Raw genomic sequence first — 23,020 nt, 5'->3', positions numbered from 1 at the left:
AACACAAAAGAAAATCACAAAATCATGGACATTATCTACGAATTTTGGCTACGTAGTTTAATATTTTATGAATATATAGAGGCGCTCCAAAGTAATGTCGAAAAATTTTGAGATATTTCGTATTATTTTTGTTGGGATGCATCGATTATTTGATCCTTCGTATGTACACGATATGCAGGTTTTTGAAGAATAAATATTTTAACAAACCGGCAGATAAAAAATCGATCGCTAATTTGATAATTTCGACAAAAGCGTAGAAAGTACAGAAAGTGAAGTTAGAACGTGCAGAATGCTGAGAGCGCGCGGCGCGCCTGCGCGTCTAGTTGTTTCGTGCGTTCGAAATTGCGACGCCGTTGTTGATTGAGACACGGGAGTCGAAACTGTCGAAAGGGATGGTTCGTTGAGTTTTTTCGCCGCGATTTCCTCGTCCTTCGGTTCACGATGTCGATTAGACCGTTGTGGCCGGATTTGCGGCCGCGTGCGACCGATCCACTGTGGTTCAATGCCGATAGACCGTGCGACGACGAGAGCGAGGTCGCCGCTCTTGAAGCGGAGCACCAAGCCTGGGTAAGTGCGCGAGTGACCGACCACACGTTCGCGTGAAACGCGTTCTATATTCTTTTTTTCTACATTTATTCCAGAGGGATCATGTGCGGGTGCAGGGCTATGAGCACATTCCGATCGGGAAGACGGTGAGCGATGTAAGTTAACCTAACCTAACCTTACCTATTCGACCAACATCCATCGTTACTCCCTCACGACGTCATATGACCATATCCCCGTGGGAGGTCGAGTACGTCTAAGTTTTCGTCTATTGACGAAACTAACCTCCCCCCCCCCCAACTCTCCAACATCCATCGTACGTTCGTACTTTCGTAGCCTTTTCATACTGTTATTGGCACGCATTGTTTCCTTCGCTCTCAATATTTGTTATTGGGAATACGCGTACTTATTTCTCTGCATTTTTTTAACAATGCAAATGTATCATTTTGGACATTCGGTAATATCTCAAGTCAATTGTCAAGTTGGAGTTGATTGTTGGTTGTTGATTCAATATGTATGTTTGTATTTTTAATTTTTAAACGGAATAATAAAAGATAAATTGATGATATATTGTGCCATAAGGTACGTTTCACTTAACGCTTGCAAAGACTGTGAAATCATTTGATCCTTGTTAATCAAATTAAACAAGGATAAATAACGCTCGCAAATGTGAGTGTTAAGTGAAATACACTGTTAGTATATTATGTGGTTAAAAGAGAGACATACAACTTTAAGCTTTTCTTTTCCTATTCCATTTTAGCGATCTCGGTGTTCACATAATATAATAGCAAATATTGTTTAGTAAATAAACAGCAAGGGAAAAATTAAAACAATACAATAAATACAAATATATAATAGAATCTTTATTCCTTTAGCATTACAATAAAGAAGGGACCTGGTTGACAATTTTTCCTAGCATTTATTTATCCTTTTATCCTGACACGCCCATATTTTATTACACCATTATAATACAAGAATTACAAATTTTTATCTATACTAACGATCTTTATTCTCTCCAGCAACACAATAGCTAAGAAGAGAATCCTACATATAATACAACTTAATTCTATCTAAACATTTTTCTTGCCACTATCTTTCAATTTTTACTTTGTTCACACTCTTCTTAGAATATAATAGAATTTCTATTCCTTTAGCATTACAATAACCCAGAAGGGGCCCTAATTTACAATTTTACAATTTTCGTAACACACTCTTTCCTTTATTCCTCCATTTATTTATTCTTCTATCCTAACTACTTTGTTCTATGACCTTATTTTAATATCACATAACATAACATAACATTTTATTGTATCGCTCTAACTGTGAAAGCCCTAGCTATAATACAATCTAATTATATCTCATTATCTATTTTTTTACCTATCTTTCCATCTTATTCTCTGTTTACAATCTTCTTTCTTTCAGCTTATAACTGTATTTCATTACTATATCATCTAACCTTTCTATTTAATCCTTTCCCTCTACTTTCTATTACCTCTACTCTTTCCTTTCCTTCCACCTTTTCCTAAAATTATTTTAACACATTCTTCTAGACTCAATGTACCTTGTTAGCTGCCATCTTTTCTTTTTCTTAGCATCTTTATGTGCTCTTTGTAATTCTTTAACTTATTAAACATAACGCCAAGATATTTAAACTTCTTTACCTCTTCTATTTCCTTATCTTTTCATTTCCATTTTCCTAACTTTTTTTCCTATTTCTATTGAATACCTTCACCTTTACTTTCTTTCTCTACAATAAATGTGTAATACGAATAAATTCCTAAATTTTTCATTTATGAATGATGATCAAGATTTCAAATTATCTTGTCAATTCTGGAGATATTTGTGATTTTGTAATAATAGCCTCTTTTTGAGTGTAGATTTTTTATGCACAAAAATTATTTTGTGTAGAAGTAATTTCAAAAAATAGCAAATAAGTAAAAGATCGAATAGAAAAATATGGAAGTAGATAAAAAAAATGTATGTAAATAATTCAAATAGCAATAGAAAAATTGTATGCTGACAAATTGCGCCATCATTCGACGCTTTAACGTTATGCCGTTGCTTGCACTTTCCTTACCATCAGTCGGAAATCCATATCGTTTCTATACTGAATGTTGCACACACATATAGTGCACTACATAATAATTAAGAATACTTAAATTTCGAGTTATAACGAAATTCCGAAGGTACGTCCAGTTAACATTATCCAATTATCCATGAATTTCTAGATCAAACGCATTGCATTTAGATATTCGTGCACGAATGATTGTGTTTAAAAAGTTTATTATTTTCTTTTATCAATATTGTATACAACACTTTGTATATATTTTGTAAATTAATATTGTGCATAACTTGTTATTTATTTTTTAGTTTCATGCTCAATCTGTCAGAACGCTTGGAATGTTAGATTGTTAAGCACACAGCTCGTCGTGATTCACGAATATCTGGATTTGACACGTTTGATATCCGGAAATAGCCGAAAACCGGAACCGGAACGGATTAATGATACCTAATGTACAATATTAATATCAACTTTCTCTCGCGCTCATGAAAAATCTAGTTCAGGGGTTCGGAGGGGGAGGAGGAGGAAGAGGAGGAGGAGGAGGGGGAGGGCGAGGAGGAAGACGAGTCGGACACCCACGAGGAAGAGGAAGAGGAGCTCGACGAGATCGACATGGAGGTCAGTTATTCCCATCATCCGCAGAGGTCCAGTCCGACGGACACGGTGACCGCTCCTGTATCCATTCGGATGGTCAACGCATCGAATTTGACTCGTTATTCTTAATCTTTATCGATTCGAATGTACACATCTGTGATCGCTATATAATCTCGCGTAACTAATTTAGTGAATGGTTAAGTAATAATTATATAATTCTAATTATTTATAAGTATCGGAGTTTTATAGATTGATGGGATCAACGTGTGAACGAATAAAGATCTATCCATTCTCTCTATCCTTAACTTTCTCTCTCTCTCTTTTTTTTTACGCAAAACGTCACAGCTAAGCTTCTTTTTGCTGAAACCGACCGTGTACCATGAACCCGTCGATTTGTCGGCGACGGCAGTCAGCATTCCGAAATCGAAATTTCGCCGCTCTCTCGCTCGCGCTTAGGCCTCGGTCAAGAACCTGAACCACCGACTGGCGACGGCTGTAAGCCGACGTCGACTCTAAGCGGTGCAAATTCCAGCGTGACGATGGAAATTGCACGATCAGCGTGAATTCGACGGCACGAGGATCAAGTCGCAGGCGCCTCTTCGCGGACCGAAGTCTTCGCTCTTCCAGACTGGAAACGCTCGACGGAGAGTATTACTCGCGGACAGTAATGTCTTCATTCCTAGCGTCGAGAGCCTCTCTTTCGAAGAGAAGAGCGCTTCGTCCGCGGAGCGGTCGAACAAAAGCGTCCGTCCTCTTCCCTTGCCTTCACATCTCTCTTTCTCTCTCTCTCTCTCTCTCTCTCTCTCTCCGGCTCTCTCTTTCTCTTTCTCTTCTCTTTCCCTGGAACGGACCGGCGAAGTTGGTACTGCCTCGCTCGCTTTCTTTCTCCCTCTTTCGCGAAGGGCCGTGGAATCGCGTCGTGCTCGACCGGGACACTCTCGGTACGCTTCCCGTGTACCCACCTATACTAGGTGTAAGTACACGCGGGAATGTATTATACGCCTTTATACAAGGTGTCCCGAAATATGCGCTTGAAGGCGCCGCGGCGATAGAGCGGAAAAAAGTCGAGTGAGGAATAACGCGTACGTAACTCTTTCAATCCCGGTAGCGGTCTTCTTTCTAACACAGAGGTTTTAGCTAATCGCGAGTGATGGTTAAACAGTTGTACGATGATGTTAATTGCCCTTCTCGTTCACGCTAGAGAAAGAGCACAGTCATAGCGTTAGCGGCTCGAAAAGGTGAACGGCGGATCGCCCGAATATATTTCGCGTTTGGCCAAATGTAAAGTGTTTACCGCGGGAACAATGGCTGCTTTGGAATGAGAAATTACGCGGACGCTTTCGTTATTTAATTTTTCACGGTCTTTTCCATATTATTAGATTCCGGTCTTTTCCGGCGCGAGCATCATGTAACGCGCTTGTGTGCTTTTATAGTTTTATACGTATGTATGTATGGACATATTTTTTAAAATATGTGTATATATATATGTATATATATATATGTATATGCATGTATATAATATACACGTATACACAACGCGCCAGCTCTCCCGGCGTGTAACTGAAGTAAAGCCAGGTTGGTGCCCCCGCTAGGGTGAACGAACGGGTACGCTCAGGCAAAAGCGAACCCGTGTGCCTCCTCCTCCACCGCCATCACCACCTCCTCCTCCTCTAGCAACAACGTTTCTCCTCCTCCTCTATCTTCTCCTCCCCGGAGATCGGACGGAGATCGTCACTGTGGATTCTTGCGAGGCGAAAAATGCAATAAAAGTCGACCGCTCGCCGAATAGGAATTTCGTGGAGTCGTCGTCATCGGCGCAATTAAACGCGCGTCATTCGCGTTTGCGTATTAAATCGTTCACGTTGCGCGATATCGATCTACTATGTTCGGCGTGCTCGTGCCAACGCGCGATAAAGTCTTGCGCCGGTAATTCAGATAATTCAGCGTGATCGCATCGCGCAGATACGCATTTCTGTATATCCTAAACACAATGCAATCAAAGTTGATTGCTTTATTTAATTGACTTGTGTATTACTTATTATCTTGTTTATTATTATATTTGCATTGTCTTAAATAATGAAGATGGATCAATGATACAAAGAGAATATCGAATAATAAATCGATTAATAAATATAATAAAATTAAATTATTATATTAGAAACAACTTACTGATCGTTTAGATGTGTAACTTTATTTGCTCACTAATAATCTACCGTATCTTAAATATTTATAAATACATTAATCGAAACTTTCTTCATTATCTAAGATTTTGTTTCAGGCAACTTTGTAATTGATTTTTAATGATTTGAATAATTCCATGAATGTATGATTATATGTTAATTTCTATCTCTGATATTGTCTTATCGTGGATTTCCTGGAAATTGTAAGCAACGAGAAAAGTAAAGACATTTTCCAAAGAGGCTGGAAGGCCATTGTAATTTTGTTCTCGATCGGGATTATCTTTCCGCGTATTTACAGACTTCTGAAAATTTTTTTATTATTTCGGAAACTATTCTAATGTGCTAATTAAATAATTATTTCAAATATTTACTTTTCGAGTATTCATTTTTCAAATATGATATTGTAAATATAATAGGTTTCAAAATACAGAAGTCCATAAATTTGTACATTTTTTCTGTTTTATTCGAGCTTGTATATATAATTAAAATCTGAACTGATAGAAATAGAGTGTGCACCAAAATTTATCATTATTTAATAAAAGCACTGTGTTATACACGCACAGATAAATTTAAATTCCTTTTATATTTTATTCTTTTTAAATTAGATTTATGTAATATTTTAAAACAGATTTATGTTTAACGTTGCTCGGAAAAACAATGTACTTTAGAACAGTAAAAGGTACGAATTTTTAAAATTTATTTTTGATAACTTTCTCTTCACTCGAGATCTATCATTACCGCTTCTAGTATCAAAGAAATGTTAATTTACGAGTATTGAAATACCTTTTGCTGTTCTGAAGTAAATTTACATTCTCGGCGAGGAAATGGAGAATCATGAATTTTTTCTAGCTACGTTCATGCAGGGTTAGAATTCTGCAATTTGCCTCGGATGATGTTACGTTTTCAAAGACAGTTACGCACGCACAAAGTGTCTAAGCGTGCAGAACGCGCGCATAAATCCCGAGATTTATGAATCACGAGTTTTGCGGATGGTAATACCATCTGGATTTATGAATTAATACCGGTCGTAGTAGACGCATAAATCTTGGCGTTTAGGTAGACGGAATCGTCCGCGTAGAATTATCCGATCGTATCACAATTCCCGAACAATTCGTCGGTAGATTATGGCTTTCTTTTGAGCAGACATTTTAAGCCCTCTTCTTCTAATCTCTTACATGCCTTCGCGAGCAACCTTCGCTTAATGTGAGATTTTATTAAGATTTAAGAAAGAATATTTATAGCCTTTTTGATCAGAACTGATGCAGATAATTGATGAAATATCTTAATCTAAATGTCTTCAAGAAAAAATTTTTGTGAGCGACGAGATTTCCCGAAGGAAATAGCATCATGAAGATAATGATCAAGGATATTTTAGAACAATTCTAAAAGTTTTGCTCTGATTTGATAACAGTTTGTAAAAATAAAGAACAGTCATTAATTTACGCGTATTTGTCAGCCAAGATTAATCAATTATTTTGTCTTCGAATGAAACACGTCTGAAGTTTAGGGGTCCTCGCTATTTGAAGTGCACGTGGGAAGAGAGGGTTTCTTGATGGTTGCTACGTGATTCACTGAGCTAATGTCAACTTGACCTACTGGCCTACATGCAGGTCGATCCGAGTTCTTTATCCAAGGTCTTCGGGCGATACCCTTCTTTGCATTCGCTGCGCTCGAGTTTCTCTGGCAGAAAAGCGAAACGGCACATGGAGAAAAAGAGATCGCTGACAATTAATGTGATATAAAAAGTGAAAGAATACTGATCTCTACTGTGATTCCAATAATAATTCTTATTAAAAATTTTCGTGTAAATGTTCCATACAAATATTTTTAATTCTTTCTGTTTTTTAATTATTATACATATACTTACACAAAAAACAGTTTTGACTAAAGTATTTATTTTTACATAGTTACAAATTTAGCTACATATTTCTATATAAAAAATTTTTTTATTAAAATAATTATGCATAATTATGCTATCGGTTGCCAGAATATCAAAAATTTTTGCAACAATATTATTATGCTTTAGCTCTTATATAATTATATCAAAATACTCATTTTGATGGTCTAATAAAAATATTTTCAAAATCTGTATCTCTCTTTTTAGTTAAAATTTTAAATAATTCAAAATCGTTTTTTTTTTTGTATAGCTTTAGAAAACTTCTCGCTTGCTGCTTTAAGTTAACGTTGCAAATGTATAGCAAATATTTGTTGCATTTTTGAAAGATATATTGCGATATTAATGGCGTAAATATACTCCGCGTACAAATTTGATTTTTCGAGCATTCCATGTAGAAGAAGAAAAAAACCTGGCAAAACGAGGCGACCGTTTACACATTAAAGTCCGATCGTTGATTTATCACGCCACGTGGAAATCAATCGCCACGCCGGACCGATTTCTCTCTCATAGAATGGCGGTTATACCGGCCTCGGGGGAGAGGAGAGGAAAGGGGGGCAGATCTCTCGACCGCTAATGCCGAGTTAAGCGCCCTAACCTGCCTCAAAAGATGCTGCGCGACGTAAGAGATAATAAATCCTGGTCGGAGCTCTCGCGACGGCGGCAACGACGAGAATGTTGCTCGCCGAAGGCGCGAGAGAGCGAGGGAACGAGGGGCCGAGGGGCTGAGGATAAACTGCGTTTATTAAGCCCTGAGTGATATTTCACAAGAAGCGTGTACTTCACGCATGGTATTTCATAATAGACGCGTACACGACGAACGTTCTCTATTAAAAATGGAAATTAAATGCCCATGATAAAAGTATCAGTTACAAAAAGGGCGTCGCGGGCAAATTATTATGATTCGGGGAAATATAATCATCTTGCATAACCCGTCGCGGTGAGAAGACGTCGCGAAAGATGGAAGAAAGTTGAAAGAGCGAAGAGGAAGAAACGGAACGACGGGTGCGCGCGGAGCAGAGAAGGGCGGATGACCAAAGAGGATGAGAGAAGAGAAAGGAGGAGTCCGAGGCAGAAAGAGAAGGGAAGAAGAAGGCGTGTGCAGGCGGAGGAAAGAATGGGGAGGATCGATCTCTTGAGAAATGAAGAAGGATGCTGCGCCTCGGGGGAACGAGAAGAGAAAGATGACGAATGCGAAAAAACATTAAATCTGCATTGTGGTAAGGGATAGAGAGAAAAAGAAGGTCACGTGGGACGATCGAAAAATAAATCGGATTGGATAACTGCATTTCGAGTCAGGCGACGGACTTGAAAACGCGTAACAGTATTTCAATGAAACGGCCGGCGGTTATGTAAGTTCGCAGGTGAAGAAAGTAGGAAAAAGTAGACGGGCGTGAGTGAAAAAAGAAAAACACGAGCGAGCGAGCGAGCGAGAGAGAGAAAAAGAAAGAAAGAGAGAGGGGGGGTAGCGAGATGAAGAGATCAGAGCGTGGCATGCAATGATGTATGTATGTACTTGGAATTTTCGGATTCGTTAAATGCTTTATGCATTTGGATTACAATCCTGTAATAAAAGAATAAATTATATTTTTTTTATAACCGGTTGTATGAAACATTTATATGACAGTTAGCTTTAAGAGTTAAATCGTTAATGATGATATTTTATAAACAATAATGACTTAACAAAATAAATTCTATGTACTTTCATTTTTTGCATAAAGGAAAGTGGCCAATATCGATACAGGTTTTCTAAAACATCTTATTTTTTAGAAACACTGTTATTTTTTAGTAATACTGATAGAAAACGTCTTAGATAATGAGAGAAGTGAAAAAAGTTTATAATTTATATATCCGTGGCTTTCTATATGAAATCAGCTACCGGCGGATTCTAGGGGACTTAACCCTCCTTTCAAAAAATAAAAATTTAAGCAAAATGATGCAGGCTGATTAACGCGGGTACCTGTGAATTAAATTCTTATACATATTAGGATTCACTGTGTTCAAACTGTCCGATATACGATGTCCATCGAAAAATTTTATTTATCTCCCCCATTATCGATGTCAGGATCCGCTAGTGAAATCGGTTAAAAATAAATACTTTAAATGCGAAAATAATAGTCACGATTTTCTTCTGGAAATTATGTTGTTAACAGTATATTACAGTTATATTATTAGTTATATTATTATTTAGTATTAGTAATATTAGTATATTTTACGTTTTATAGTATTTAAAAATAATTATTTTTATTTTTCTTTCTTCCCTCCCTCCCCACACACACAAGCGCGCGCGCGTATATATGTATTATTAAATAAAATTCAGTGTGAATTGGCAGATTTGCACTAGAAAGTTTTTTTTAATAAACAGATTTAACTTTAAAATAGAGACAGTAAAATATTTTATATTTATCTCCGTATTTTGAAATACTTATAAATTACTTGAGTATTTTAAATATTAAAAATATTTTAATTTTGAATAGTATTTAAATTTGAAACTAAAACACAATTTTAAAGCTATTAAAGATTTTAGTCTTAATATATATATACATATATATTCTGTATTTACAAACACATCGCATTTAAGTATTTAAAAGACGGAGGCAAAAATAAAACAAATTTTTGAGTAAGTATGCCTCAATAAGACATACTATAAGATAGATAAAAACCATATAGAGTAAAAATACAACACTATGATAAACATAACATATACTGCATTTTCCATATCATGATTTTCACCTAATACGAGTGAGTTGTATAAAATACGAGTGAATGTATACGAGATCTTTTACTTCAATGTGTGTGTGTAAAATTTTTTATTTGTTTTATACAAATATTTTATGCTATTGCGCAAGAAATTGAAAAGTAACCTAATCTAATCTTTACATACTGTCGTGTTGCATGTTACATCTTGCAGCAGTATAGAATATTTGTATAAGTCGAAGAAAAATTGTACGTCAAAGTGAAATACTTTGAAGAATTCTCATATACATTTACTTATTTTATATAATACAGATGACTCATGTAAAAGAGATAGGAAAATGCAGCGTTAATATTCATTATATCGGTTTATTTTGTCAGACGCTCATTTTTCCTTATCTTATGAAAAATTTGATTATTATAAAATTCGAAACGATATTATAAAAAGTATTTAGTCTCTAATATTTAGTTTTACATGATATATATTCTTATATTTAGTTTGTAATAATAGACATTTCCGAATTTGTATTTTTGTTTCTAAAGTTTTATTTTTAGGTTTAAAGAAAAATATAATATATAAAAATAAAGTGTTATATCGACCACCTTTCTCTACTTATCAATTAATTCGCACTTTTCTAATTTTCTGTCGCAGAAATCCTCTTGCTCCGTTCCGGCCAGCATGACGTTCCACGACACGACGCATCGATATCGCGTGTGGCTTTTTAATATTTTAAAATCGAAATATACCTAAGAGATGCTCCCGTTGGCATTTATCGCATGTGAAATTGAAGTAAGAGACAATACAGTGAAAAAGACAGAAGAGACAGAGAGAGAAGAAAACGACGAGAGGTCGCAGCAAGCATTAGCGAGAGCGAGAGAGCGAAAGAGAGGGAGAGAGAGAGGGAGAGAGAGAGAGAGAGAGACGAACTCGCCGTCTCGTGCGGCGGCGCACGAGAAACGAGAGCGGCATGCCCTGTCGCGCGGGCGCGACGGAGAGCGGCGATTGGTCGGCGTGCGCGCGACGGAAGGCGCGCGAGCAGGAAGAGCGAGAAGACCGGCGAGGAGACTACTCCGGGACTGTTCGACCGTTCAGTCGGACGCGCGATTACAGACACGCGAGACGCGCGCACGGACTCTCGCCCGTTCCACGCTCGGTCATCCGCAGACACGTTCGGTGGAATACGGTACGCGGTTTCGCGTTTACGTGGTGACCACGTGCCGGCGTGGCGAAGACTCGCGAACAGCGCCCGCCCGAAACTGTCGCCATCATCGACGTCGTCGTCGTCGTTATCGGGTCTCGGCGAGGTCGACCTTACCGCGACCCTTCACCCCGCCACCGCTCTCGGCGCGTGTCGCGTGGCCCTTCGTCTTCTTCGGCAGTGGACGCACGAGGACTGACGAGGAGGCACCGAGCGGAATATACGGCCGGAATATCGAGGCGGCGGGAAGTAAACAACAGTGTGTGGGTGCATTTCAGTCGGTGGTGACTTGAAGTGAATTGCGATTCGGGAGTTGCGGCTTCGCCTTCCCACCGATCACGTCGCCGGACCCGGCTACGTGCGCGTCCATCGACACCCGTCATTTCGGCGTCAAGAGGAGCCCTCTTCCGAAGCGGAGCGTCGTCCAGATGTCACGGAGGCGCGTCGTCGAACGGTGAGTGTCAACTTTCCTAATAGTGTTTTTCACCTCTGTGAAATGAGAAAAGGGGGATTTGGCCGATTCCGCGGTTCTCCCCTTTTTCCTCTCTCTCGCACTGCGCGCGAGAATAGTGGATAGTGTTACCGAGAGGTGTGGATCGTACACTCGCGTCCCCCTCCCCGTCACTCCTCTTCACTCGAGGAGAGCGGCGATGGAGAGTAGGAGGGGAAGGAGGAAGGCGGTGTTGGGTTTCGTCTTTTACTTACGGTTTTTGCGGTAATTCAAAAATCGCCGACGTTATGCGTCGAGGAACGGGCCAAAAAGTCGCGTGCGCGCGCCGTCGCGCTTTTAGGCGACCTAACCGGTGAAATCGGGGCGAAGAGGAGGGATCGTTGACCCTCGCGGATCCAGACCGACTAGAGGACGTCAGCGCCCAGTCGAAAGTTTTGGCCGAAAGTTGCAGAAAAAGCAAGCGACGACCCGAATTTTTGGCGGCGCGCCGCGTCGCGCCGCGCCGCTCCTCGCGAACTCTCGAGATGGCGTTTCCTCGCTATAAAATATTCGATTTCAATCCCTCCGCGATTTTATCTCGCAATTATCTGCACGCGTGCCGGATCGTCAATATTATTTATGAAGGTATACATTTCAATCCTAGCACAAGCAAAACATCGCATTGATTCTGCGAATGTATTCATCATGTAGGGTCTCAATAAATCCGAGCATTCCGAGTTTCCTAAATTGTCTCACCCTTTGCAATTTTATGTACAACATATGTGCTTTGTAATTGGTATACCGATGATTACACCAACAAATTATATTTTTGAGATTATTATAAATTTTTGTTTAATTCTTTGATTCAAATTAAAACTGCTGGTTACATCTAGATTAAACTGACGATATCTTATATTATTAATATACACACAGATAATATACATATAGTATACAATTTTTATATTTAAGTAATACAATTTACACCACAAAGATGGTATTAGCTATAGCGCCGTAGTTATTAACTTCCATTCGACATATCTTCCGTCTCGTCGTAACATTTTTTTGTTTTTCTCTTCAGTTAATCTTTGTTTTTTTTTTACCGTCAACTTATTGCCGTATATTCTCGGAAATCCACTTAGCGCGCGTTCGAGCGTCTCCCTGTTTTCCGCGATTTACAATCCTTTTTTTTTTTCTTCTTTCGACACGCGTAGGACAGCTGCCGCTATATACAGCGTCGCGTGATTAGCGGCGCCTCGCTTTGTAACGTTAGCGTTAGCCGTTTAATCGTCCGCGCTTGAGTTATCGCGCGCGGCGCGGGAGAAAGTCCTCGGGAGGAGCGGTCGCCGAAATTGAAGCCGATTCCGCCGCGGCTGAGCGCGTGCTCCAAATGCACGCCGCGCGCCGCCGTCGCGATATTTACGGAGCACCGCGGAAATCATAACTCGGAGAACGCATCTCGCGTGAACAACACGGAGAAAGTCCCGCCCGGCGCGCGGCGGCGGATCGTAGAGCTGTGCGCCTCGCGAAAAAGTACGTGCCGCGGCTGTGAGGTCCCTTGCTGCAAGCAGCTCCCAGCTGCGAAGTTCATCACGTGAAAGCATCGGACGTAATCTCGTATCTCGCGCGACTGTTTTCCACGGTCGACGCGCTATATAATTAACATATAGATTACGACGGATAATTGCGACGGATTCGCCATCGCGAGAGTAGACGACTTCGTCGAGGAAGTCGTGCGGCTGATTGGAGAAAAAAGATAGTTTCACAAATGCATTGTACAATAGGAGCACGTGTCCCGTGAGGCTTCGCGGAAGTGTCGGGCGCCGCGCAACTCTTTCGCACATCTCGCGCCGATGTCGCGCCAATTGTCTTTTTATAAAAGAATATTATATGTAAAACTTTTTCGTGATGCGATTTAGAGATATCGTAAAAATTCGATAAGAATGGAACGGCAACGTCTTATCGCTCGACTGACATTCCGACTGTGCTACTTTTTTTTAATTTACATTCCATTTGTTTCTTCCAAACATTGCACAAACGTAACGTGACGGGACCTACGTGAGTGACAGAGGTGAGAGAGAAAGGGATAAAAAGAAAGAGAGAGAGAGAGAGAGAGAGAAGAGAAGAAGAGGAGAAAAAGGCTCGACTTCGAAAAAAAAGGAGCGAGTGTGGGGCGAGGGCGAGATTTTTCCACTTTGCTGCGGATAAAAGGCGCCGCGATTGCAGGGAGGACTGTCGCATCATTGTTGGGTCCAGGGTTCGCGATAGAGAGCGAGCGAGCGGGTAATACCGTACTCGCTGTTTGCGCCGGCCCTGCGGGGTCTCTGACCGCCCGTCCGCGCCTCTCAACTCGACTCGCTTGTTGTCCACGCTGCCCGCGGCCTACCTATGGCTCGTACGTACGCGGCTCAAGTCCGGGTCCTTCTCTCCTTTCCTCTCCCGTTTTCGACTTTCCACACGCGAGCCCGTATGCACGGTCGTTTGAAAAAAAAAAAATAAATAAATAAATAAATAAAAGCGAGGTGCAGAAGAAAAGAAAACGACGATAGCTCGTCGCGTCAACGGAGATGTGTTCAACTTTATAAGCTTATAAAATGCATATTCCTTGCATGATGTGTATGCGAAATTTGTCTTGAATACTACGATTCATAATACGTTGGACGGCGCAAGATTATCGTTGATCAGATTACCTGCGTTACGATTATAAAAATCTTAATGTTCTCGCGTGGGCATTCTTACGGATTAATGCCCCGTAATTCTTTCTTTTGCGCCGGTCTTACGCAACGGAGTTGCATCTGCTTTGATGACCGCTGCACATACTTTCTAGATACACGTCTATGTTTATTTTTTATTTATTTTTTTTTTTTAATAGCGAGGATGGAAATGCGTTTCTTTCATCGTAATGAAATCTTGAAAGTTTTAAGGAAAGATGATTATCAAGCCAATTCGAAATGAAATTTTTTAATGCAGTGAACTACTTTTTTTTTATCGGAACTTTCTTTCGAAATTCTACTCCGCGATATTTAATATGCATATTTTTTCGTATATATAATATACCGACATTAATATGATAATTTGATTTTAGTACATAGAAAGAAAAGAGAAACAAAAATATCAAATTTTTTGCAGCATTGCTTATCACGCTTAGTCGTCATAATTGTTTTGACGGTCTATAGTTATTTTTTTATATGTATCTATTGCATTCAGCTAAATTTGTAAATACTTGAATAAATTATTTTCTTTTATAAAAAGCAATTGAATATATCTGACAGTATATATGATATATAATATTAATTGATACAACGAATCTCATGCAATTAGATTTAATTGAATTTTTGTAAGTTTGTCATAGAAAATATAAAAAAATATAAGATAAAATTGAATATAGTTATACAAGATAATTATAAGAAAATATTATTACTAGTCTGGAAAAATTAAATTAAGAGATTTTTATTTATCTTTCTCTCTTCTTAAATTTGTTAGCATTACATCTATCAATATATACAAATTTTTATTTGTAATTTTAAAGTAGAAGCATTTTTTAAATAAATGTTTCTCTTTTCGCATAAGTAGCTCTTACGCGAGTGTATAACGTATCATTTTACCGGTTGCAATTCATTATCTCTCTTAATTAAATAATACAAAATTGATTAATAGCAGAACATTTCGTTGATTTATGAAGCACGTCAATTGGTTCTATACCCACAAAGCAAAACCGTTAACAACAGCAGTGAAACTATTAATTCCGCGTGTCGGGAAGCAGTTTCTTTCGCGTATCTCGTAATTTTAGAAAATTATCAATTAGTAGTGCGAGCGCTTTATATTCTCCGTCATCGATAATCTGAGTACGCGCTTTTCTTTTATATAAACAATTGATCGGTTGCGTGCACGTGTACGTATGTATCATTGATTACTAGACTATAGCCGACCGAGTAGCAGGCTTTTCTACTTGTCTGATAATTCGCGCTACTTACTACTAGTCGACCTGCACCTACATCCTTGCGGAGGTGCGGAGGATGGGCGTGGGTAGACTTTCCCGATATAAGAACATCCTGACCGAGAAAATACGAGAGGCTTAACGATCCGGTCGTTGATTTAATACTTTAGTACTAATTGTAAGGTAAAGTCTTTAAATCCTGCCTATCTCGTAAATATAAGAAGAATATCAAGATTATTATAGAGACCTTTATTTATTACATTATTTCATATAATTTATTAGATTATGTATTTCTATAATATAAGAAACAATTTGCGAAAATATTACCTTCTTACGTAATAAAATAAATAAATGTAAGTGTGTAAGATACAAGAAAGATATTTATGCAATACAATTTTCAAAGCAATCGAAATTTGTTTGATAGTACAAATCTAACACTTGCAATTTATTATTATATTGCATATTTGTAGAACTTTGCTCTTAACAGTGTCACTCATCGCAGTATCTTAATAATACGTTTTGGAAATTGATTGAAATCTAAAATCGCGGTAGCCGATAATGCAAGGACGGCGACTCGAGGATAAAACGCTCAGGCGAAATCTCGGAGAGTCTCGCGAGTTTTCTCAACGCGAGCAAAAAGCATACCTTACGGACACCCGGTATTTTGCGATGTAACGTGCGCACGTGCACCGCGGCGCGCGGCCCCCGTGTACGTGAACGAACGCACACGACGTCGGAGCCAGTGAACCGAGCATTATAGTGCCCTGCAAGAAACGCCGGCTTGGTGCATTGACCGCGGTTGACCACACGTCATCGAATGAATGACGTCACACGGGCTTCGCTACACGAAAGCGACGTCACGGTTGGATGCGCCCGCGAGGTCGCATGCTTTTCGAAAATCTCGATTCTCGAAGCGCCTTTTTTTTCCATTGCCTTCTGCGCGGCACTCATTGTCCTATCATTGACAACGATGTCATTTTTTTGCTACATCTTTTTCGATACGTGAATTTCACGTGTTTCATTCTTGTAAATTTCGCGTTAATGTAAACAACATATTAATTAAAATCGAAAATCTTTGTACGAAGTTACAATAGCTTTCAAATCATAAGCAATCAAAGTCGGTCATCAACTACTGCAATTTACGTGGTCAAGTCCGTAATTGCGTTACTACTAATCTGTTATTTGTCATCAGTTTTTGAAATTAAGATGATATTGACTTTTATTGCTCAGTTAACTTTGTTTTCTTATGCATGGGTTAGTTAGATATACTATAAAGTAATATTTTCTAATCGATAGATAATACAAAACTTGAACTATCATATAAATTATTTAATATTGTTTTTAAAATGAAAAACGTTTTTAATCGAAATTGATTTTATCTGTAACGTATAAAGTACGTAAAAATAACTCATTCGTTGAAATTAATATGAGGCAATGAAATACTCAGCGTGTTTATTTTATAACGCACGTTAAGCTGGACCAAACGAATGAGAATGAACTGAAGAGAATATTCATGATAAACATACATGAAAATATATAATAAGTTTTTCTTTTTTGATGACTCGAAGGATGGCTGAAAAGAGATTTTTTTGTTTTTAATAAATTTTTGTTTGTACTTGCGGTTTATAAACATTCATATTTTAAAATAGGAATTTGATACAGCAAGTATAACCAAATTTAGTAATTTTTTAATATTTATTTTTGATAAAAATTAACCAAATATTTAATTGACATTATTTTATTCAATTCATTTGGTATTTATTATCAAAAATTTTTTATGTATTTATTGCGGAAAAATAATTCGTTCATGTTTGCTCTTTGCTTGGTCCGGATTTAGATACACGGGATGTCCATGTCGAATCTCGAAATAATATGCGAGAACTTAAGAGTCGCTAAACGCTACATTGAATCCTCTTTTTTTTTTTCCTCCGCTGTGTAACCTCTGATTTATCACGGTCGAGCGCGGGCTATCCGCGAAGCATGAATAGTTAACGAACGAGCGTAGGAGGACTCCGTGAGATTTTCCTACGACGAGGTTAGCCGCCCGATGCGTAACCTGTGCGAGAGCATAATAGCACGGTTATACATAGAGCTCAGTGGTGCCCGGCTGTATCTGACTGCCTACCTTCGCGAGAGAGCGGGCATGAGGAGTTCGTTCCCTCGGACGAGTAAATCAAGTCGCCGGTCCGCGGCGCGAGGAGCTTGAATGCCTCGCGCTCGAGAGGGACCGGACGCGCCAAGAATGAATCGATCTTTTTGCAAAATGCTCGTGTTCCATTCTCACGTCCCGTTCGGTGAACGCGCGTGTGGTTCGTCGACGCTGCGGGCAAAGAAAAAAAAAAAAAAAAAAAACAAACGAACGCGCTGCGTTCTCTATTATCGAATCGTCCAGAAGAAGAACGACCGATTTATAAACGACCGTAATCCGAATCGATGGATAATTATTGCCTCTTCGCGTTGCGTTCGTGAACGGTCGGGTCGTATGCGGGGGCTCCGCTTATAAACGATTGCATCGGTTGGCGCGCAAAGAGCGAGCTACGAGCTACGAGAAAGTATCCGGCAACTTTCTCCGGTGGGTTTAGTTTGCACCACGGGTCACCAGGCACGGACATTAAGAGCGAATGAACGTTCGCTTGCCTCCTCGCGATGCAAGCATGAGAGAGTAGCGCAAGTTCTGACCGGCGTTGCGCCGCGGGGGAAATTTGAAGTATCCTCCTCTCCTCGACTTCCTATTTTTCCTCATGTCCTCCCACGAGGATCTTAACCCTTCCGCGCTTAACGAGATATGTGTCCGGCGAAAATTATACTATGAACAAGCGTTTTCTGTGTGTGTAATCGCGATACGAATGTAAAGCGTTCACAAATGAAATATATAAAAATTTTGTGAAAGGCAGTAGAGAAATGGAAAGTGATGGGATTAATGAAGTTCTTTACTAAAAAGTACGCGACGCGGTGTTAAGATTGAAATTATACTGTGATATCGAGAGAGAATAGATATTAATTTTAATAATAAAAATATTGAATGTGTGTGTGTGTGTGAGAGAGAGAGAGAGAGTATAACAGTTTTGATGAAGATTTTTCAATAGATGTGTTGTAAACATCTTTACGTTTTTTTAAATGTCGCTCTGTTAATTTATGACATTTTGACGTTTAATTTATCCACAACTGCTTTTGTCGAAATTCGCGAGTTTGTATTTACTAAGTTACACGTTGTCATTGTCAATAGAAGACCATCCACAGAGCATGATTTGTCTTTAAGGTTGAAATCACCTCGTTTACATTTTTTTCTGCGAACGATCTTTCAGATTGAAATTGAGTCAGCAGATTTCTCTGAATACATCATAAATGTTTTTTTATGATATGTCAAATATTTTATATCCTCTTCAAAAATCATACATAATTATTATACGTACATAGTCTTTTTTTTTACTTATTTTCACCTTTACTTAAAAATAGTTTAGTAGTTATAATATATGTATAATTTTATAATATTTAAAAATGCATTTGTTAAAAAATTCTACTATGTATTATCTTTTTTTATTATTTTATATGAATAAGAATTTTGAAGACTTTTGAATTAAAAAATTGTAAAATAAAAATTGGATAATTTAAAGAACGCAAACGCAGACTGAAAAGAAAATAACAACATGGTACTGGAAGTGAACGTGATAAATTACATTTGCATTTCTTTTATGCGAAAAAAGTATTTAGCAATATATGAAATGTATTATAAGAGATATGAAAAATGCTTGTATTTCCCTTCGTCTTGTTTATCCAGATGACTCGAACAGACTTTTAACTATTAATCACATACGTGAGGAATGTATAAGTATTCGATCGAATACTCTGAGAGTGGTATTTACAATTCATTTTTCTTCTAAGGTCGTGCGCATCGTTATGTATATGCAAGGATAACATGAGCCAAAACTGTTTTACCTTTTCTCTCTCTCTTTTATACACACACACACACACACAAACACACACACACATGCGCGCGCATTTCTGTCTTTCTGTGTATTGTCGTATATACCAGCAGCGTTAGGCAATCGACACTAGAAGTCCCGGACTTTTAACATTGGCCCGATTACTGGCCAGTGGCCCCGCGCCCGAATGTCACACTTTTTCTGACTCACCGAAATCCCGCGACGCTAATAACCAAAGTGATGCCGTTGCCTGACACTGGCCTACTATACGTACGTTAACACCGAACCAGGTAGGTCGCGGGCTCGACGTCTCTCGAAAGGAGAGAGAGAGAGAGAGAGAGAGAATCTGACGCTTTCGGCTTTCGGTTTTCGGAAGGTAAAAAGTGAGAGTGCGGGATTCTCTTTCTTTCGCTCTCGGTCTTCGTCCCTCGTTTCTTTTTCTTCGCCCGGTCGCCGTTTACTCAAGATCATGTAATCGATCCTGTCACTAATCGGCGTGCACGCCTGGAGAACGTTCGACTTCAGCGAAATATAATTTAACGTTCGACGTCATTCTACGATAATGCTGCGTTCAAACTTTCCCGATAATGAACCGTGAATTGGCTAAAAACTTTATATGGTAGGATTTAATAGAAATATTTTAATGCTTCTTTTATGCCGTATGTAAAGAAAGAAAGATCTGACTTTTTTTGTTATGGAAGCAATTTTTTTTCTCTGCAAATTAAAGTGTGTTTATTCGACAAAAGGAACGAAATAAAAACGATTTTTTTTCGTAATAAATTGGAAAGTAAATTTTGATTATTTATGACAAATAAACAGACGCTACTTATATTTTTTTAAATATATTTGTTTTTTTCTATTATACGTTAATCATGGAATACAATTTATTTTTAACACGATAAATTTTTATTTTTGAAAAGAATATATTGTTTTTTATTAACACTCTTTTATTAATACTTGTGTTTGGACGAAGTATTCATAATCTATATGGAAAAATTTGCGATGATTAAGTATAGAATATTAGCTAGAATTTCACGATATTATTCTGTTTAAAAATTGTCAAATAATTTCCGGTTATGCTGTAATCATTAAATGACAAAATTGTATGTATATTTTTGCGATAATTGGAAAATAAAGTACGCATTGCTGATGTAAGCGTAAATTGGACGGCTCTAAATTATACATTCGTGTTTACTAAATAATATCGATAAACTTGCAGTACGCATATTGTTTGCCCATACATATGAGACTATTGCGTAGTTGGTTATAAATTTTGACATCAACGTGGCGGTCATAAGACTTTGTGTTATCCAGAAAATCTCTGAAAAAAGTAAAAGTTATTTGAATTTAACATAAAGTGCTTCTTATAACATTTGTTTTATAATTAAAGAAAACATTATGCTTTGAATTATATTTCTCGTGTGTTTGGCGCTAGCGATGTAGAAATTACAACCATAAATGTTTTTTATAAATAAGAGTTTCTTTAATTATAAAATTAAAATATAAAATTAAGTGAAATCTTTTTTGCATGAAACAGTGTTTCAGAAGATTTAAGATGTGTTTGAACAGAAATTTAAAGCAATACAGTAGTCATACCCGTGTATAGTAATAATACTTAATATCGTTTTACTATTTGCTAGATTCCATGTTATTTTTATCATTTGCTAGTTATATTTAGATATCCTCGCACGGAACATCGAATCGTTACGACTTATCTCGCGCTCGCCGTTGAAGAATCGATTAAAGTTACGCGTAGCATAGAAAGCTTTCGCCGTTTATTAACAGTATGTTCTTTTCATACATGTTTCAGCAGAAATCTTGAAGTGAATTATTACATTTTGAATATATACATACGTAAGTGATTTCTGAACAAAAGTAATTTTTACAGAATGTCTGATCATAATCAGATATGCTGTGGTAAATTTTCAAATGTAAATACGGACAATATATTATAATATATTACAATAATACAATAATAGTTACAAGATTATTAGAATTTTACTTATAATATAAATGTCTTTCTGTATGACGCACTAACGGTTGTTAGTGCACATATATTTGCATTTCTTATAAAAGAGTTTATGGGTGAGGCGTGTATGAACTATTAGAATCCAGCCAAGTTATCACGTTTACGACTTCGTTTATCCGTGACGCGATAACGACTTTTCATTGGTTCTTAATCACCAAAGCTATAGCATATTGCCGGATCTACTACGTTTCTCCCCCGATAGCATCAGAGTCTTGTCACTTGGCCAGGTGAAAAGGGAGAGTACGATCAAGTTTTGCACGCAAAAGCGTGCACCTCACGACTCGTGTGTCATTACAAAGCTACCTCTTTTTACTTTCGATACGTAGCTTCTATCTATGAAAAAAATGCATCACACGTGTTGCAGATTTTTCAAGTAGATAAAATATTTCTTCAAAGTTTTACCTTTGAGATCAAAGAGATATGACTTCTATTACTTTTTTCCTTTATATAACGCTTTTTTTTATCTACGTTAAATCGTAAGCTTTTATTGCTTATTTACCTATATATATATCGGTGTATATTGTTGCACGACACATATAAATAATTACTGGATCACACAAAGGAGATCGGGGGCATGAGGGAGGCGTGGAAGTTACCAAATTTATGGCAGAGTTAACGGAGAGAGGAGAGACGAATGCACGTTCCCAGTGAAAGTTTGCGTCTCGCTCGCGGTGACGCGCGATGAAACGCTTCGCTAGTGCAGTCGTGTGCGCTTAAGTACATGTGGTTCGGGCGTGCCGTGGGTTTAATACAAGCGTAAACTGCACTATCAGGTCGCACGATTCTCTATGCGTCAGCTCCGTATGTCACGTCGCGCGGAACGACGAGAGAGCAATAAAGAAACGCTCGCCGCGTTCGATTACCGCAAATCCTAATACATCAGGGACCGAGAGTTCGAACGTGACAGGTAGATCAAACATCTGATATGCCTTGAAACGAAGAGAATTTTTGGGAGGATCTAATGTCATTTTGTGCGTATTTCTTCTTTGCGGAGATAGCTTATTAGTTTTATAAACAAATAAGCTGTAGACGAGTTCTTCTGCCAACGTATTTAGATTTAGATTTTGTAGTGCTTATTTTTAAACGGAGATATTTTTTAGTAAACTTGTCAGTTTAATTGTTCATGGTTAATGACGTTAAACGTAAACTTAAAACATACTTGGCAGTTTTGAAAACTGTGTTTCTATTTGTTTTCGTAAAAAAAATGTGTACTGAAGTATTGAGTTTTATTATAAACTTTATTGCACTTTGTAACTGTTTTGAATGAGAAGATGTTTCATTGTGTACGTAATAAAACATTGCCTCCGAAGGACATTAGGCTATTTCAAATAGTCAAATGTGAATTACAAATTTACAACCTGTAAGTTCAACGACGAAGTTAAATTGCATGTATTTTTATGTCGGAAAAAATGATCATATCACTTTTTTATGTTGGACCATGAATCTCTCGCGCGAAAGTAACGATCAAATTCATTGCAGTCATTTGCAAGTTTTTATTATTGACATATAGAATATGCATACGCGGTCGCGCTAATTTA

The 23,020-nt window shown here is 38.0% G+C and overlaps 2 protein-coding genes across 2 annotated transcripts in view; both read left to right on the top strand.

The window, feature by feature from the left end:
- Positions 1-307: 307 nt before the first annotated feature.
- On the top strand, positions 308-3,504 carry LOC105837770 (anaphase-promoting complex subunit 15). The gene is made up of 3 exons (XM_012682830.3): positions 308-567; positions 642-701; positions 3,104-3,504. The coding sequence occupies exons 1-3, from the start codon at positions 442-444 to the stop codon at positions 3,326-3,328; spliced, it is 411 nt and encodes a 136-aa protein (XP_012538284.1). The 5' UTR covers positions 308-441; the 3' UTR covers positions 3,329-3,504.
- A 7,225-nt stretch (positions 3,505-10,729) lies between these two features.
- Positions 10,730-23,020, top strand: part of LOC105837767 (ecdysone-induced protein 74EF) — a 183,147-nt gene continuing 170,856 nt past the window's right edge. Inside the window, exon 1 of the mRNA XM_036284005.1 lies at positions 10,730-11,620. The gene's annotated coding sequence lies outside the window, so the exon portion shown is untranslated. The remainder of the gene's footprint in view (positions 11,621-23,020) is intronic.

Source organism: Monomorium pharaonis, chromosome 3 (genome assembly GCF_013373865.1).
Source record: "Monomorium pharaonis isolate MP-MQ-018 chromosome 3, ASM1337386v2, whole genome shotgun sequence".
In the NCBI taxonomy this organism is placed as follows: domain Eukaryota; kingdom Metazoa; phylum Arthropoda; class Insecta; order Hymenoptera; family Formicidae; genus Monomorium; species Monomorium pharaonis.
The sequence above is the reverse complement of the archived record's forward strand: the minus strand, read 5'-3'. Positions and strand labels throughout refer to the sequence as shown.

Coding starts and splice junctions, on each gene's coding strand:
- LOC105837770 (XM_012682830.3), top strand. CDS start 442: ATGTCGATTAGACCGTTGTGGCCGGATTTGCGGCCGCGTGCGACCGAT. Junction 568..641: donor AAGCGGAGCACCAAGCCTGG/GTAAGTGCGCGA, acceptor CATTTATTCCAG/AGGGATCATGTGCGGGTGCA. Junction 702..3,103: donor TCGGGAAGACGGTGAGCGAT/GTAAGTTAACCT, acceptor TGAAAAATCTAG/TTCAGGGGTTCGGAGGGGGA.